This window comes from Colletes latitarsis, chromosome 5 (assembly GCF_051014445.1).
Source record: "Colletes latitarsis isolate SP2378_abdomen chromosome 5, iyColLati1, whole genome shotgun sequence".
NCBI classification, from domain to species: domain Eukaryota; kingdom Metazoa; phylum Arthropoda; class Insecta; order Hymenoptera; family Colletidae; genus Colletes; species Colletes latitarsis.
This window is the reverse complement of record NC_135138.1, coordinates 33819041-33837909: the sequence shown is the minus strand read 5'-3', so window position 1 is coordinate 33837909 and position 18869 is coordinate 33819041. Positions and strand designations below refer to the sequence as shown.

The following is an 18869-nucleotide window of genomic DNA, read 5'->3' as shown; positions in this document are numbered from 1 at the left end:
GCAATAAAAGTATCAAAATGTTAAAATTATTTTAAAATATTAACAATATCGTGAAAAAATCGTCAAAGAAACACTATAAGACCATCATATGGTAGATCGAAAGGCACAATAGCAAAAATAGTCGACTGTAACTTAAAACTTATATCTTTTCCATTTAAACTACGAAGTACAGTTGATTTTTAAAAAATATTACGCATCTGCCAATGATGCATGAGTATTGTAAAATGATTGGTGAAATTGTATCTGAAAAACTGAGGCCCCTTGAAGGGTAAATCCTAGGGCTACAGTCCTCTTTAGACTTCCCCTTAATCCATACCTGATTCTATGTCATAAATCGAAAATTTTTACTACACATTCGGCGTATACGCACGCATTCCCCACCGGCGATCCCCATTCATACGATCGGTCGTTCAATTAAAACTCACCGACGGTGCAGTTCGTTACCAGCGACCCCGTCAGATGGCCAAGTAGTCTGGAGCAACATGTTCAGTCGGCGAGCGAGAGTCGCGAGTGTGTGTTCTTGTTCGTGCGGAGCGTCGCTTATCTCCGCGAAGGAAAGCGTTATGTAGAGGCGCGGGAGAGGCAAAAGCCGTACGGACCAGTACGGATTCCGTGATACCTCGTCGAACGTGACGGACAGATGCGTACGCGACGAACGATGCGTTACCGAAACGAACGTCTGTGGTGCAACTGAAAAAACGAGTTGGACCGTGCGCGCGCGGGCGCGGCAAATCGTGCCTCTTTCGTGTTTTCGACATGGCTGGGATATACCGTTATCCGTGAACATTTTTTTTTTCTTTCGTTCGTCTCTCGATGTCTCCCTCGAAGCCTCAGTCGAAGGGTTGATTCCGCGAGCGCGGTTCGAATCAATCAACGGACGGTACATGGAACTTTACTCGCGGAGAGGGTTACGCAGATCTGGGAACTGAGAAAGCGATCCTGCTGCAAGGTTAGGTAAGTATACTTTCACGATCCGGCTCCGTATATTTCGCCTCGTGCACCGTGTTTAACGTCTTCGCGTGGCTCCATTGATTTTTTACCGCGTTTTCCGTCCGGGTTCTCGACCTGTCAGGCCGCGTTTCGTTATTTGTCGTTTGTTGTCCTGTCGAGTCAGACCGGAGCAGGCTCTCCGTATGTACCAGTGCAGAACAAAGGCGTAACCTATTTGTATGTTCGCCGCTTCGTATGCTGGCACCTACGTGAACATTTTTCCGAAGCACAGGTGAATGGGAGATTGTTACAAAACTCGAATAACGTCAGTTCATTGGGGTGATTCCTTTTTAAGGATCGGTTTGTGGGTTGCGTTCAGGTGTGTGTCTCGTAGCCGGCTTTGAATCGACAGTATGACATACCTGCGAACCTTTTTGGAGTAGACGCACACGAGTGGTGCGTCGCCTTTGCGTTTCTGTTTTTCTTTGTATCGCAATTAAAACAACAAAAACAAAGGTCGACGTTCTTATATCTGCTTGGTTGTTTTCAATGGCAAGACGAGAAAAAATATAGAAATGCGACGACGACGTATCGCTCGTGTGCATCTAGGCTTAAAGGTTTAAAGATTGACGCGAATCGATGTTTAAATGCGGAGTGATTACCGCTCATCTGTTCGAAGCCTTGTGAGAGAACCAGGGCGCACTATAGGTGCTTACATATTTTACTTTTTTATGTAATTGCTGTTTCACGTTACATTATAGCACAGTCTTAATATTTGTATTAATATTTATAAATACATCGGTGTTTCTCCGCCGAGGTATTGCTCAATGAACTCTTAAAGGGACAAATAGAGCGTATTATGTAGCGAGGAAAAAAAGTTTTCGCGATAAAGCCTAAAAATATTCGATGTTATTTAAGTATCTTATCTTCCAAAGTTCTATCTAATTTCTGGAAAGCAGTATGCTCCATCTCAATGAAATTATCTTTGTTCAATTTTATGGTTATTTTATTACAGTTTCACCCGGATTGTTTAATGCTTAAAACATATTCATCATTTTTTATTTTGTTTCAGTTAAAGGAAATAAGAGTGAGCATATGTTATTGGATTTTTTTTACAATGAGCTCGTTCTACTTAAAAGTCGAGCAATACGTATTTTTCAATACTGTTGGATAAAAAAATTCCTTTATCGAAGAGGTCTGCAACCCTTTTTCCCCTTACCTTTGAAGGTGATGTTTGAAAAAGCAATGTTTTGTAACGAGGATGTTTGTTTGATAAATAATATTGATTAAACGAAGAAGAAATTACAAAGGAGGCATAACAATTCTGTTTGTCAATTCAAATAAAAACTAAGAATATATGTTAATCAATAAATAATTAGGACAGTATTTTAATTCTATTTTTTAATTGGAGTATTTTATTGGAATTGGCGTGGCCTTTGCCGTAAATAATTAAAATATAACTATATACTGAAATGTTCGTAATTTAATAAACAACAAAGATGTGTATTAAAATTGTGCGAATAATTACACTGTAACGAATACGTTATTTAATTCTGTGAAAGATATACATATAGGATTATTTAATAGGCTACTGGAATTAATTTATATTTGTGCCGTATTTGAGAATTCATTCTACCGAATATGCGTTGAATTAAAAATAGAATCTATTATTCCAGAGTGTTCGTGTTTCATGTTTCGTTTAACAGAATCAAAATTATAATATAATTCTCCTTTTGCGAGCGTTTCAATCCAATCTCCTCGAATGTAATTTTTCTCAAATAGCGAATCGTATATTCCTCTTTGAAGCGCTGAAAACGGAATCTCGTTACGTAATCGCCAATTCAGAATGATTATTACGTTCTTCGAAGTTTGAGTAATGAAAAATTTTAATCGTATCTACGATCGTTTTTCAACGCCGCTGCTGCATCAACATCTTTCATTATCTGCTTAATGAACGCACGGCTCTAAGCTGCTAGAAGGAAATCGTCGTTAATTTAATTTATATAGATGTACGTGAAATCTGGGTTAGTTCTAGATTAGAATCGGATTAAAATTAGGGCAGACCACTCGCCACTGCAATGATAGTTCTTTTCCTCGAAAATGTCTGGCTGACTAAAGGTTTTAATGATTCTATTCGAAAATAAAGTTCTAACATGGATACTCCATCCATATAATATATTAGTCGTTCATTGTGCAAAAAAAGCAAAATTTTCTGAAAGTTTCTGAAAGTATCGTTAAAAAAATGTACTATAGAAATTCCAATGTTAACGAGGTAGTATTTATTTACGATTGTGTCGATTTATTTATTATGAAAACGATGTAAATCCATGAACGTGAAATGACACGCCAAGAGAAGTTGTACACGCATAATTTTTTCTTTAACTGACCAGTTTTAAAATTTACGCATGAGACGCAATGTCTGTACTGCGCGTTACGCACAAGGAAGCTGCAGAGTGAGTTGTGCAATTAATAGGCTTTATGTATCGTTCAAGGTTTCGAGGGCAATGAAATAGAGCATGGTATCTAAAGAGCGTGGGTCGGGCTTATTAAACGTGTCCGTGGTTAATAAAGGCTCCGATGTAAAGGCAGACGATATAGGACCGTGGTCCGTTATTTGTTATCGTTGTTACGCAAATATGATAAATTTACTAACATCCATCTGAAACAATGTGCTGTTTAAAAAAGAATAGAGAGCAAAGTTGATAAGTTTATCGTCGTACCCCCTCATCGTTTCGATGAAATTTTAATGACTTTAAATTGTGTACCTTGTGATCGACGTTTGATTTATTATTGTAATTTCTCTCGCAGCGATTCAACGTGTTTCCAAACAAAAATTCACCCCCGAGACACACTATGCATCGTTTATGAACGAGAGAATAAATTTGATACCGTGATAAGATTGTTTGTTGAAGATTTTCTTTTACGTACAAATAATATTTAAGTGCGAGATGGTTACTAATCAATAATCGTTAATATTGTGAAAGAAAACTAGGGTGGATATCACATTCGCATTAAAGTGGACTTTAAGTTAGGTGATAACAATTGAACGTAATGACTGTTTTTTTATACAATATGTTGTACGTATATAGTACTTAGTTTGTCGAGGAAAATCAAACAGATATCGATACGTTAATTAAATAGATGCTTATTTCGCAATTGGACGTTCATCTTTTTAATAATACAGGGATATTATCTAGGTGCATTATTTGAAAATGTAAGAATTTGTCGTATTTAAGACAAAGGTAGATAAGCTTATGTCTCTCACAATGTATTGTTTAATATGTATTAATAATTTTTACAATGACACGTCTAATTATCTTTATCTTGTCTATATATCTTGGAGATAAACCTTGAATCCATTCTGAAATTTCACTCCATAGCACACAACAAGTGTACAGTTGTTCCTCGAAGTACATACTTTCAATTGTACGCGGTTTTTTGCGATCTTTGTAATCCTTCGATGATTAAAATTAAAACAAAACATAATCTTCAATCTTCTACTATTTTTACACATTAGAATTTGTCCTCAGCATATCACTTTTAGTATAAAAACTCAAACAAAAGTGTTTACTTTGGATGCTTAAACTTGGTTCAAAATTACTGGTGCAATTATGCGAATGATGTGTTTGAAATACCACGAATACTTAGTGCGTGTGCAAGGTTGTGGTCATTTGTCTTTTTGAAAAGAAGTCACGCATGGCATAAAGGGATCGTCATTTTTAATTACTAAAATTGTATACTATTTGTTTTGACGCACGTATGCATTAAAATAATTACAAATCACACGTTTCTTCTGTAACCGTTTTCGCTATTCCGTTTTGAGAACACACAAGTTCTATTCTGATTCGAGACAATGTTGTTACGTGTCCCATTGTCTTCCACGATATCGCAGGTTGTTTCGCCAACCGGTTACAATATGCAACGAATCGGTTATGTGTCTGTGAAAAAATTGAAATGTGTAACTCGCATGTCCAAATGAGTTCTTGCCTGGTCGACATCTAGTCTTTATCGTGCACGTAAAGTACCCATGTTACTCAGTTACTAATTAAACGTTCGCGTAACACACACTGGAACAGAAACGTAATTTACTTTATTTTTCATCCATGCTGCACTGTACAGGCTGCCATAAGCGTATTCTAAATATTCGAATCGGTGAAGATCTGTAAAAAAAAACTTGCTGCATAAAATGTTTCTCTCATTGCGTGGTACTTTACTCAAGAGTCTCAAAGGAACCATAGGTCGGATCGTTCTCTTAAAAAAACAGCGTCGAAGCTTAAATAGAATTGGTCAATAATTTTTTAAGAACAGAATTTCACTGGTAGATGTTACTTTTTAAGAACTGGAAATTGGTTCGTTTCGAAAAATCGAAATGTGGGACGACATTTTTTCGTACGAGTGTTCGTTTTCGAGAGAATCGACGTAGAATATATATGGAGCACTCTACTTAAGTGCGCCCGCGTTTCCCAAACACTTTCAACATCGATTTTCGCGAAAACGAAGGCTCGTATAAAGAAACTTCATTTTACAGTATCGATTCATATTTTCGCGAGCATCTACTCTGTCCAAACAGTCCGCGTTCGCGAGATTCAGAAAATGGAAGATTCAATGATCATTGATATTCGGATTAGTCGTTCCCAAATAGATGCGTTATCACGTTGGATACATTCTCAAACGAGGACAGCCAAGTGCAAAGTGCAAGTTGCACTCGCGCGTAGTCCCCTTGACGGAAAATATCCCATTACGTGTAAAGGGGAGAAACGGGGATAACGGGGACGGAAGTCTTTCAAATGCCAGACAGGGTCTCCTTGTCCGTCGGTAAGCCCTAAATCCGATGACGTTGTAAAAACATACTGATTATCCTGTCGACCAGCAGTCCACGCGGATAATAATTCTAACGGTGGCACCATTAACAGACAAGGCCAATTAATCAAAATATATTACGCCGTTGTTTATAATGCATCGGGAGCTAAACGAGCGCGAGCGAAGGTAGCTCGACTTGGCTCTTGGTTGACGTTATTTGTGAGTTGTGGACATTACGTGTTTACCTTGGAACGCATTTTTCTTTTTAGACACGTGTCTTACGACGTATTTCGTTTATCTTGGCAACGTTAAATATTACCATTAATTTAGACGGTATACAAAAATTTGTAATCGTTTGTTTTGAAAAGATAAAGTGCCACGATGAACGTCCTCTTTTCCAGTTTTCGATGATTTGAATATTCGTTAAATAAAATTTGAATGCTATTTGGAGAATCGATGTTTTGATTATTTATCTGTTAGGATGCACTTGCAGAGTTATTCATTTGTAAAAATATTCACGAACAATTTATGCACTTCTTGCAAGGTACAATACTCGTACATTTTTTTTAAATTGACAGTTACTTACAAATGAGTTACGTACTCCTTAAAAATATGGTTTGCTTACAAACGTAGTTTGATAATACGGTTTATTTTTTATTATTTACTTTGTAAGTTTAAAGAATAATCAAACTCAAATATGCCTGAGCAAGAAAAATCACGAGATCGTATAATTATCGAGAGATATTCGAGCAATTTAAGTTTATGTATTATCGAATACCTTACTTTATGGTTGCATAGTTTTCGTTATGATTGAAGCCGATCCTACTAAATGTTTTAAATATGAAAGCCTCGTACGAAATGTTTTACCCTCGGGATCGGATAGTCGTGATCTACTTTCGTCACAGTTGCACTGAAATCGCTAAACTATTTACGAGGGTCGTCCCGAAAAGTTTTTCGACCCCCTTTCTCCGTCAAAGGAGGTGGAAAATTATTATACAGCGGTATAAAACTTTTCTACTTTCGATTACGAAGTTTCGCGAACTTCCAGCGAAGTAACATGGTTCCTCGTAAATAGTCTCATTGACTAAATCTCGCGTTTTCTGCGAAGAATTGTATTTTATAAACGCCTCGTCAAGATCTTTTACATCGAAGTTGAAACAACAAAAGAAACCCAACTGTAATTAATTAGTTGCGAATAAAAAATTAAATTAGTTCTTAGCATTTGCTCGGTATAATCGAATGATACACAATTTCTGTATCAAATTTATCTTGTAGATATAATCAAACGAGCAAAAAAGTAGATAAAAGATTCTGTGTAGTGTAATAAATTACATTCAGCGAATAATAATTATGATATTTACCTTTTATGTGAAATATAAACTTAAAAATACATTGAAATGTGGTTATGCGTGTTGTTGTGATTTGTTAAATATTTGCAGTCGATTTTTCGAATTGGTACATGGTTCCACTGATAAGATATATGTGCACAATTGACTATCACTTGAGAAATAATCTTATCGTTAACGTGACTGCATTTGTTTTGCACAAATTTTATATACTACTTATTGGTAAGTCAATCATCTTGAAATTTCGTGCGATTGTTCGTCGTTTCTTTAAATGTACAGATAGCGAGAAGTTATCGCAAAAGAATGAAAAAATTCCAAATTGGCTGGAGAATGTGCAATTAACGGCATTAAAACGGCAGTTAACACGCTCGTTACTTTAATTATAACGAGCTACTTAAGCTTATTGATAAGCCTTGTCTGTAATATTGCTGAACTCGGATGTCAAACTTCAAACGAGAACCGTGATTGCAAGCAGATTCCAATTGTCAAGCTCATTTTAATATGTTACTTTGAAAAAAATCAAATGTTAGTTACATTTATTAGGCTCTCGATTTTTAGAAGATACAGTGAATTGAAACACGCTGGACTATTTCAATCGTGTTCTATTTTGCAAGTAAAGTCTCTTTGAACAGTTGTAATTCGTTTTAAATAAATAAATGTTTCATTTTGTTATCGATGGTTTAGCTATCCATTTTTAAACTGAATTTTTCTTTCCATCAGTTCAAATTAATAGGAACGATTTCTGTAATCACTATAGATTTGTTTCAGCGGAATAATATTTTTCTCCCGCGTAGTTTTAAAGGTCGTAAACGTTCGCGTGAAATAATTGCAGCCATTACGCTACCAGTAGTCGAATTTGCGACATTCGATTAGTTTTACAAAGGTCTCTAAATGAAGCTGCGATTCAAGCCTCCCCAAAGTGATCTCTTTAAGCTGATCAACGACGTAATCGAGGACCGCTGAAATGGCCTTCGCGCGTCGAAGGTTAAGATCTCTGATTTTTATCCGTGGCTTCGATCAAAGAACCTTATAGATGGTAAAAGATGACGCCGGGGATTTGTCTCGGCGGGGTGTAAAAATTAATAAGAAGAAATCGCGTCGTCAAAGTCGCTAATTATGACTCTTTATTTACACAAATTTACATTACCGTGCAAACGAAAATGCTCAATAATAGCAAATTCACGAGGGAACACGAATTACGCGTTTAAAATATTCGGTTTCGGTACTTATTCGTGGATCGTTGAAGGACACTTTTCTGATCCATTAAAAAGTTCTGTCGACAACATTGTTCTCGTCGATTATTAAAAAAACACTCGATAGACATTTGCAATGCAAAATTGTGGCTCGAGAAGCTGTCCGAGTCCGGCTATTTAAGCAGTTTAAACTAGTTCACCGTAAAGTTTGTCATAGCATCCGGAGACCGTAGTTTCACTTAGTTTCAATCGTTGAAAATCATCTCGAACTATTTCAGTGTCTTTATAACAGGTTTAAACGTCCATTTACAGTAGCGTTCAGCCGATCGATCGCAAACGAGCTCGTTCTTTCTCAAACGAAATACTCATAAATTTTTATCCGCTCGACACAACGATGCTCGATATAATTTGATCATAGACGTTCGATAGAAAGCTTCAAAACGCTAGTATATCGAGTACAATTTTCTTCCGTTTCTAAAAATCGATTTCTACTCCGTAAAGATGATCCTCCAATCTTTTCGAGCAACGCAGCGATTGAAAGACTTTTCGAAACAGTATCGACGGAGTAGCAGCGTCGATCGAGCAACGTAACTTCTCTCGAGAACCGAAACTAAGAATCAAAACCAATCCCAACTTAGTTTCGATTCCCTCGGCGTTCGTTCATCGTTTTAGTCGCTCGATCGAGCATAAGAAACGCGTCGAGCGCGACCACCAAAGGGAATCGACGGTAATCGATTCGAAGAATCGTAAAATCCTCCGCTTCCCTGATTAAAAGCTAGGCGTGGCAGTTCGTCGGTTACACGTAACCGTTGGCGTCTAATTTTAAGGCTGCCTCGTAAGACGGCAAACCTTCGTCGATCGCGGACGTTTCTTGCTCGACGGGCTCGTTGCATTCCGCGGATCTCACCGGCGATGTCGTCAGCCCAAGAAACGTGGACACCATGGAAGGAATGATGGTTCTGGGCGTGTCAGGACCCTCCGACTTTTTCTCTATGCTGGCGGGTAAACTCCGAGGATCGAATATCAAACTGTCGTAGGTTGGGGGTGGACCGGGTCCCGAGCTAGGGCTCACTGGACACGAAGGAGCCCCGTACGTGCCCTCCTCTTGGTTTCCTTCCGTGGCTGATTGTCTTTCGCAGCACTAGGGGCAGAAGAACGTCACTGGCGAGATTAAAGGGCACTTTTAGTCGTGGTTGGGTGCAGTAAATAGTTGATGCACAGTGGCGCGTTATACCTTCTTGGGGACGCAGTATAGAATTTGGAAACTCTGTTTAGAAACAGAAGAAATGGCCTATATTAGAAGCACTATTATGAGTTTCTATCTAATGATGGTCATTTTAATTTTGTATTATTATTTTACTCTCGTGTTATTCGGACAACAAAACAAAAACAGTTTACTGTAGTGAATTGTATGCCTTAAGTCGAGCTATTAAAAGGGAGTATTAGAAGAGTACGAAATTGCAATCTAGCCCATTGAAAATATTTGTTAAAAATTGAAAGGAATAACATTGTTGGAACTTGGAAATACAAAATGAAGAAATCTACAGGTTTTCTGTATCTGCTATCAATTACAGGTGAATTTTATAAAAAGAACATTTGAAATAATTTCTCGAAACAGGTTCAAGTTGTTATTTCAAGAACCGGCTACGCAACATTTACCCACTCTTATCTGTTAACCGAAAAATAAACAATTACTCTGATACGTGGATCGTGCAACAAAATTACTGTGGATCGCCTTAACTTTCATTGCAACACATTTTCTTCCGATAGAATACGCTTCCATATTGATTCTGTATCTAGAACAGATAATTTCAAATAAATAATGACTAAGTTCCTCAAATAAAATACTAAAATAACTCTTTGCTGTTTATAGTATAACGCACCACTGCTGATACACGAGTGCATAAGTGATAGACATTGAATATTTTTATATTTATCACTGAGATATTGATCGTCCGAAGGTTCAATACCTACATACTGATTACTCAGATCGATTGTTCGGATGTTGATGGTTTAGACTTTGATAATTTGATAAAACACTTAGTCATTTAATCCTACAGACTTTGTAAAACGATAATAGTTTCAAATAAATATTTAACTAAGACGTTAAATGCCGAAGTTTTCTCGAACATATGGCCACGTGCTAGTCTACAGATATCCTTAGAAGAAACTGGAACGCCTCTTCGATCGGTAAGAAATATGCCAAGCCCGCGCAATGTGTGAAAGGAGGCTCTCCAATCGCGGGTCTTACTAATTTTACCTGAAACCGCAAACGATTTCACCGCAACTGATAGCGCTGTTGTGCACATAAGGCCAGCCAGTTTTGTCGTGTGTTGTTGGATTCGTACGCTGTGAATATTTTGCATTTAATACGCGACGAACCAGAGAAATTGATATCTGTCGGATGAACTGTTACCAAACAGGTTTCGCGTGATTTATACTAAACGTGTATCAATCGTGTTTATTTTTCTGGATTTAAAGAAAAGGATAGTTGGTCCTAAGTAGTTACCAATGAATTTTAACATTTAAAACTTTGTTCACTTCGTTCACCTGATAAATACTCGAAAAGAAAGTTCCATTGTTCGAATAGCCCCGATCCCTAGAAAGTATAGTTAGTGGCAGAAAATATTGGCCGTTGAAGGTCATTGGGCGGAGCTGCCCCCACCATATCGCCTCCATACTATTCGTCGTCCGCCGTTATATTTGAAAAATGGGAATTTAAAATCCACGCAGACACTCTTTCAAGAAGGCGAGTTTCTATATAGTGTTGTTTCGTAATTTGTAGTGGGGGTGTAGCGTCTTGTGCAGTCAGTACTTTCTGCGTTCTGTGTACTTATCGTTAGTCGATCGTCGTCTCGTTGAAAATCACTGCGTTTCGAGCGGAGGAAAAAAAATGAAGAGTGAACGATTAGTGGCTACGATGCGTAAATTGTCGTTCGTTAATAAAAATCACTCACAGCTGTGTGTGCTTCTGTAGTGAAAACCTCGAGACTGTGGACGTCCGGTTCTGTTCTCCAGTACTGTGGATACTCTTGCGGTCGGTTCTTTCGTATGCTCTTGTGACAGCAATAACACATAAGGGCCACAACCATAATCACGCCGCTGAGCATCGCTCTGAAAAACAGAGTTCACCACAGAGATGTAGAGCATAAGTGAGAGAACGTCGACCAGGCGTATATTTAGCGCGCGACAACCACGTCCCAAGACGTTCTACATAATATGTATTAAGACTCAGTCTGCAGTATTATCAAGCTATAAAACGTGATACGCGCTACTTTTACTACGTGTGCAGAGTAAGTCATAGTAAATTGAAAAGTTCACCGTTATTTACCGGTTCTACTTAACGCTCTTTCAACTGACGCTCGTGGAAAAGTGAAACAATTTTATATGCTCTGATAAAAAAAAATGTTCTATTCTTCGAAACCTTCCTCGCTAAAAAATGTGCATTCTAATCGACTGCAACGACTTCGAGACTGTCGAGAGAAAAAATTTGTATGGCTTGTTCCCGGGGGAAAACGCAGTCGAATCATTAGGAACGTGCAATGTTGAAACTATATATCAAATATTTTTTTAATACAGTTTGCAATATTGTATTGTTTTTGGGGGACAAATAGTATTCTACATGTTGAACTTTCTGTTACAAACTGTGCATTTTTAAACGATGGGATAAAATTTCTTTTTTGATTAAACATTTTTCCCGACACTTTGGCGAGAATAATATAATCCTGTTTGTAGAACCTTTCAAAATGAAATGTATAATTTGAAAAAACAAAGTGACTTCGACTGCGTTGAAAAGAAATGAAGAATTTGAGGCTTGTATTCAAAGAAGTGTGCGGTTTCGAGCGTTTAAATTTGACTTTCTTTTTAAACGTTGTTTTCAGTATCGTACCGTTTGCGGAAACGTATCATCCTGTTCGTTGAGCGCTCCCTTACGAAATGTGGAGTTCAAAAAGATGGTGTGGCCTCAGGGAATTTCGCGGAAAGGAAAGAATGTGCCGACGGATTTATAGTTTGTCCAGGTAATTCTTGCGCTTCGAGATTAACGCGGAAACGGGCAAACCAACGATCAGTAGTCGTTGTTTGCGACTTTGTGTGCATTAAGTGATTACGGTTAATCACCGTAATACAGTTATTCCTGTGATTATTGCGGTGACGGGCTCGCTTCCCATTCTATTCGGTCTTTTTGTGTTTACAAATGTCACCAAAGATCTCAAATCTCAGAGAATGATTCGATTTAAAATCTCTTAGCTCGATGAATCGTTGTTGCAGAATTTTTAATTTTCCAAATTTATCTAAAGAGTCTGCAAATTCTTTTATATAATGATTTTTCATGCAATATGTTTCTTTGTTGTTATATTCTCTTGTTTCTTAACGCAATTTCGATCTACGTTGCGTTACTTGCACCGGAAGCATCTTTATATTATTCTTTTACATTCAAGGCGCGGCAAGTTAGGGAAGTTTCAAAAGATCTGCTGCTTCAAACCAGCCTCTTATACTAATCGAGTTTGAGAGGCACTGATCTTTACTCTGTAAACACGGTCTATGGTACGGAAAGAAGGCTAAACATCTTACCGGATATTATCTTTTCTTTACTTCGCCCGAAAGGTCTGTAAGGAAATTCCATGGAATGTAATTAAGGAAAGAAACATCGCGTTTGATGTCTCTTCCTGTGCAGCAAATACAGAAAGACTCTTAATCTTTTACAGTTAGAATCGGTTTCGAACGGACTCACCACGTCGTGAGCATTCAAATTGAAAATAAACTTTTATAAATTCGTTTGCAAATTAGAATCTATTAACGTCCAGATAAATCCTAGTTTACAAACCAAACGTTTTCATTCCGTACTCGAAAATGAAATTTCTCCAACTCTTGCGGATACGAATTGTGGTTACTCACCCACCGAGAAGAATGTTAACATTCCCATGTAAATCCGTATCAAAGTGGTTCGTCTTACTAGCCGCGCCGCTTGCTGTCGTTGTGACATTATATCCTGGCAAAATGGCCACGTCCTCGTTCGTTGCGTTCCGTTTGTTCGAAGAACCGACCTCAACCGCAGCCAGCACCGGCAGCGTCTTCCGGAACGTAGTCCTGCAATTTTCATTTTCAGCATGCTCAGTGATCGTCCGGAAGTTACTCGGTTCCATTCACTTGACGTATCTACAGTTAACCACTATGCTCCAAGTTAGAGCTTCTAAACCTTTTCGACCCTAATCCTACCGGGGCGTGACTTAAGATCACACGTCGAGTTCAAGTGACTATATTTTTACATATAAAAGAGACATGCATAGACAGATCTCGATGATTTCAAAGTATATTATACAGGACGAAATTCTAAACCATAGACAGTGGCCATGAAATCATTCTTTCACGTCCTCTATAACATGCTCGAATATCTAATTACCTAACCAGTACCTGCATTGTTTAAATTGTGCAAATAGATACTTCCTTATTTAAATAATAATATTCCAATAAGGATATCCATGCATTTAAGTATTGGGAGCTTATTTCTAATATTTTGATATTTATAAAATATTCAAGTAACTAATTATTCGAATAATCCTGAGCCTTAATGAGGATCTGAAGTTTTGAAGACTGCAATTCTCGCGTTAATGTCGAAGTGTTCGTAGAGCATTGGGGACGACTCGGAAAAATAGCATCGGGGACCTTTTCTAGACGACTCGTAGTTTATCGATCACGTCCTTTACAGGGAATTCAACCTTAAAGCTCGTGCGAAGTCACCCCTTACCTCTTGTTCCGTAGATGCGAGTCAGGGGACATTTTCAAACGTTGCAAGAAGCACACCGTGTTCTATATTGGTGCTATCCTGGACGCCTCCTCAGTGAATTTGCATGGAATTATTCGACCTTCAATCCCCCAGGGTTTCCACGATCGAAATGCTCGTTTCGGTCGCATGCCTCTACCTGCAGAATTTTAATTTTCGTTTTTAGCCTTTGATCCCTGTTCTCGTGTCCTCGACGCTATTACTCAGCATTTCTTTCTGATATTCGAGCAAAAAGACAGAGAAAGAACATTCCCTCTTAATGCCTGTTTCGTTTAAAAATAACCAACGCATTCTCATAATTTGATCATCGCGAAATTCAACGATACAAAGTTTCAGAAATGTTTGACTCCGTTAAACAAATGAGAATTCTGGATCTACTCACTAGAACTACTTGAAGTGGTCAAAATTTTCGTAATTTCTAATAAAAATTTACCGTAGTTTCCGATAAGAGAATGAATAAACATTTATTTCCATTGTATTGTACATTTCCTCGAGTACTTATCGTAATTTCTTTGGTACAAATAAATGCATCATAATTGTCGATAGTTCTAGTGTTAAAGTCGCACGATTATTATTCAAATTTATATTTCTCGTACAGTTAATGAACGAGTGAATGCATAATGAATGCTCACTGTTGTTTTATGTTAAAAAAAAGAGATTACGTACAAGAATTGCATCAAATCAAGAAGTGTGAGAAACAAGTTTCCACGATCAAGACTGTTTTACAACCTAACCCCTCGCAGTTTAATGAATATTTTAAAGTCAAATACAACAGTATTGTCTGTAATAAATATACCGTTAATGCATTATTAAAATTCTAGGGGGATTTGAGCGCGATGTTCGTTTTCCGTGACACGAATTCTCCTAGATTGAATATAATGACTGTCATTTGCCACAAATAACGAGTTGCATGCGAATTGATTTCGATAACGGGAATACGCGTTTTCAGCAGGTCGCCTGTCAACTAGCATTTCGAAACATTAACGAAGCCAACGCGTTTAAAACGTCGCGAAACAAACGGGTCTTCTATATTTTTAGAAAACTAATTTTCTCCGTGTAATTCCAGAGGATGCTATTTAATACAAATTAAGAAAGAAATTGGAAATTGAAATTCATTGGAGAATCGTTGGAATAAAGTAGACATAATATGCAACGCGAATGAATGTAGCTGACTCGAGGAAAACTGATACAGACGCGTACACCGTGCGACAGAAGAAATTTCTATTGGCGCAAAGTGAATGGAGGCTTCGGATGAATGCAAAGAATTTCATGGATATTAAAATACGCTGTACGTTCTAGTTTCATTCTCATGTCTTCAGTGGGAAACGATCTTGAATCCTAGCATACATTACTAACTCCTTGACATGGTATTAAAATAGCAACTGAACAATGTTATCAGGATTTCATTCATTATTAGCTTTTCATTGCTTTCTGAATTTCGTAGTATTTTCTGTATACGATATCCCTTTTCGAGCGCACTCCGCTACTTTGAAATATTTATTACGTAAGTAATCATTTTCTAATGGTTTTAATCGAAAATGCCTGTTTTCTAATATTTACAGCAAAGTATATTTACTTTCTAATATTTTCTGTACGCAACATTCATTTTCTAATATTTCCTGAAATATATTTAACCCTAAAATACTACTAGAGTATTGCATTCCAATTCCCATAGTGTTCGTTCATTCCCTCATAGTCGAAAGATTGCGAAATAGAAAATTGTTTGTGCATACATAATTGTATACGTAATCTTTTAATCCTTGCAATTCTAATTGGAGTAATATTTTAAATTTAATTATTCTGACGTGCATGTATTTCTAACTTTTTATGTAATTAGTCCAGTACAAGTCGCATGAAAAATCAATAATTTGCATGACACGAGATAGCATCAGATTTGTACAATAACAATATATCAGTATCAAAAATACTTCAATTCATTCTTAATAATTCATTGTTTCATAAATATTGATTTTAAAATAAAAACTTAGCGCTTGTCTAGTCAAATCGATTTACGTTTTTCTAGTAAATAAATTCCCTTTTTTATTCTAACAAGTTTTGCATTTTCGTTCATAAAATAGAAAACCATCTCGAATAAATATACCTGGAAATTGACTCTGAATTCAAAAAACGTACGAGAATGTAAAAATTATAGGCAACTCGTTGTGTTAAAAATTTCAGGTTTACAAAATATGGATAAACTTTGAAAATATTTATCGAAAAGGTAGAAAAACTATTGCGTTCGTGGTGTGCATGGTAGATGATTAAGCGAAAAGCGCTCCTCTATAGTTCTTGCGCCATTTGTTTCGGCCTTCGCGAGTACACGATCGATTTGTGCCGAGCCTACTCAATCGACGAAACTTTTAACCTGATAGCAAATGTTATGGAAGTTGGCAACCCATCGTTATCAATGTTAAATATACAATGTTCGTGCACACGCAAATATTTCCTTCGTAATTTTTAATCCTTGATTGTTTATATCTTTTTTGTTTCCACTCCGAACAATCGAAGATATTTCCCATGTCGGTTTCTATCAATATAATCACGACGTAATTGACTTCACTTAAGCACATTGTTTAAAATAATTACTTCGGTGCAGTTAGTATTCTGAACTCTAACAATCTGTACGAACAAGATATTTAGTACGCAATTAGAGGATACGATGTTTGGACAATTCAAAAGGACGAATCAAATATCAGTGTCAAAAATACCTATATATTTAGTACAGTAATTGTTAGCCGAATGTTTAACTTATGTACAGTTTGCTGAAGTTTGGAAAGTATTGGACATTTTATTGAGCGACGAGGTCACGTGAGTAGGTGATTCCCTAATTATTTATAACTGTATAGTATTCCTTTCATCCTTGATACTCAGTATCTTCTTTCGTGTCATTCATATTGTACAAGGTGATCCAAAGGATAATATATAAAAATATATTCAATAATAACAAGCATACAAACGCTCTGCCATGTTACCTTACATACTTACAGCAAAGAAAAGACCAAACAACTTCTCTCAATTAGTAATTTCGAACAATCAACGTGCTTCCAACGCTGTAAAAATGGCTTCAGACGTTTCCCGGAAATTGTTAATTGCAGTAGTCGATTAGCCTTACCGCGGATTTCGAAACGCGGAAAGTATTTCTGTGCCCAATTAAGATTGTTTATCAGAACACTTTGATTCATTTCTTAACAATACACCTCTAAACTCTCGGACCTTCTCGTTTAGATCACCCGTTAGAATTCTGATCGCGATGATTGCGGACGAGCCTTAACAGATACACAAATCTCGACGCAACATAGATTTAAATAGAAAAAATCCGACGAAATCGAATTCGTTGCTTATCCTGCATCGATCTACATTATACTAATATGAAATGGAAACTATATTAAAGATCATCGACATAGGGCACTTTCGTAATTACCGGGTATATTACGCGTTTCACGTTTCACGAACGAAGTACGTTTTTCGAACCGTGTCACGATGCAAATGAAAATGCAGCATTATTTATAGTGGGCGGGCGGTGAGTGCATACGTACGAGCGTTTCCACGATTTTCTTTCTTTTTTTTTTCTACGTTCCACTGGTATCGCGAGGCTCCATTCGTTTTTCCGTCGATCGTTCGATCGCGGCGACGGAAAAATCGGCCCGGAAAATCGCGTAGCTTCCACGGAAGGGATCTAATAGCGACGCGAAAATCCTCAAATTCCCCGATCCGCTCCCGCAACCGTTTCGTTTGAAACTATTACGGCCGGTCATATTATGCGCGTTGCCTGGCTACGCCACGCGATTCCAGTCGACGCGACATTACCAGCGGCGCACGCCGCGAAGCGTCGCGACGCCTCGCGCGGCAGGACGAGGCGGGAGGACGCCGACGACTGACGTGGAACTAGGACGAAGCGGGACGAACAGGGCCAAGGTGCAACTACCCTGGCTGAAAGGGTTGGACTAGACCATTCTGCCGTGACTAAGGTTGCCACACTCGCTTTTCTGCAAACAAATTCTAGAAATTTTGCCTTTCTCAAACACTGCCACAACCGTACGTGAGCACACGAACAGGGGAAAAGCTTTTGTTAAAACATAATATCAGGTTGTAAACGTAGGAGACTTTTTCACGATTCAAATCTCCCGCCTTCCACTTTGCAAATGGCACATTCGTTTCATTTGATAATTACATACCTCACGAGATAATAGACAATTTTGTTGATGTCACACAGTGTGTTCAAAGTCATTTTTATTTGTGAAAATAATCCATTTTCCCAATTTTCTTGCGTGCCTTTCTTGCGAATGGGTTCGTCTAAACAATGAGACACAAATGAAATTTGGAGGTAGTCTTTTGACAACTGTCATTTTATGTTTTATGCCACTAAGAAATTAACAAAATCAATTCTCAAAATTACTTATCACTTATGTAAAAGTCTATTTTGATGTAACGATTGTTTTTTTTTAAATGCTTATTTCTACGTTTGTCGTAAAAATAGAGGTTCGTACTATAGATAGAAAACTTTTCATTCCTATAAATAATAGAAGATCGCTTTGAACTCAATTCGGGTAGAAAACCACGCAAACTTTTTCCGGTAGTTAATGGTAATAGTGGCCACGCGAACATTTTCAAATAAGAAATTTAGAAAAGCTTTTTGTTTGAGGCAGACGGCTTGTTATCGCGATACATGGCGGAGCTCGTGAGACACGCGTTACGTGACTCACGGTGGGGTACGATGCTTTCGTACAATTAGGTCTCGCGACCCCTTAAGGCGTGTCGTGCAATACGGTGGTTACGGAAATAATTCGCGTTTTTTGGCTAGATGGTCGTTTAAAAATA

The 18869-nt window shown here is 37.6% G+C and overlaps 2 protein-coding genes across 8 annotated transcripts in view; one reads left to right on the top strand and one right to left on the bottom strand.

Moving 5' to 3' along the window:
• The first annotated feature begins 449 nt into the window (after nt 1-449).
• Fdl (fused lobes) overlaps nt 450-18869 on the top strand; it is a 30750-nt gene continuing 12330 nt past the window's right edge. The window contains exons 1-2 of one of the 4 annotated variants that reach the window (XM_076764652.1): nt 450-949; nt 12151-12288. In XM_076764652.1, coding sequence (XP_076620767.1) covers nt 12206-12288 — 83 coding nt within the window. In that variant the 5' untranslated portion in view covers nt 450-949; nt 12151-12205. Of the gene's footprint in view, nt 955-12150; nt 12289-18869 lie in introns of all 4 variants that reach the window. The other 3 variants (XM_076764651.1, XM_076764655.1, XM_076764654.1) reach the window with 3 other exon arrangements.
• Nucleotides 9059-17877, bottom strand: S-cup (spermiogenesis-related protein stanley-cup). 4 transcript variants are annotated; one of them, XM_076764659.1, is made up of 5 exons: nt 17588-17877; nt 14016-14190; nt 13166-13357; nt 11227-11383; nt 9059-9410 (listed from the first exon to the last, which is right to left on the bottom strand). In XM_076764659.1, exons 2-5 carry the CDS (start codon nt 14045-14047, stop codon nt 9066-9068), a joined length of 726 nt encoding a protein of 241 aa, XP_076620774.1. In that variant the 5' UTR covers nt 14048-14190; nt 17588-17877; the 3' UTR covers nt 9059-9065. The 4 variants fall into 4 exon arrangements, with proteins under 4 accessions (XP_076620774.1, XP_076620773.1, XP_076620775.1 ...); XM_076764658.1 differs by lacking the exon at nt 17588-17877 and adding an exon at nt 17037-17550; XM_076764660.1 differs by lacking the exon at nt 17588-17877 and having other exon boundaries at nt 14016-14253.

Bases quoted from the DNA above. Each gene is read 5' to 3' on its own strand.
- S-cup (XM_076764656.1), bottom strand. From the start codon at position 13,413: ATGGAACCGAGTAACTTCCGGACGATCACTGAGCATGCTGAAAATGAA. The intron at 11,384-13,165 runs GTGAGTAACCAC...TCTGTTTTTCAG, and splicing joins GTTAACATTCTTCTCGGTGG to AGCGATGCTCAGCGGCGTGA. The intron at 9,411-11,226 runs GTGAGTGATTTT...TTCTGCCCCTAG, and splicing joins CTACAGAAGCACACACAGCT to TGCTGCGAAAGACAATCAGC.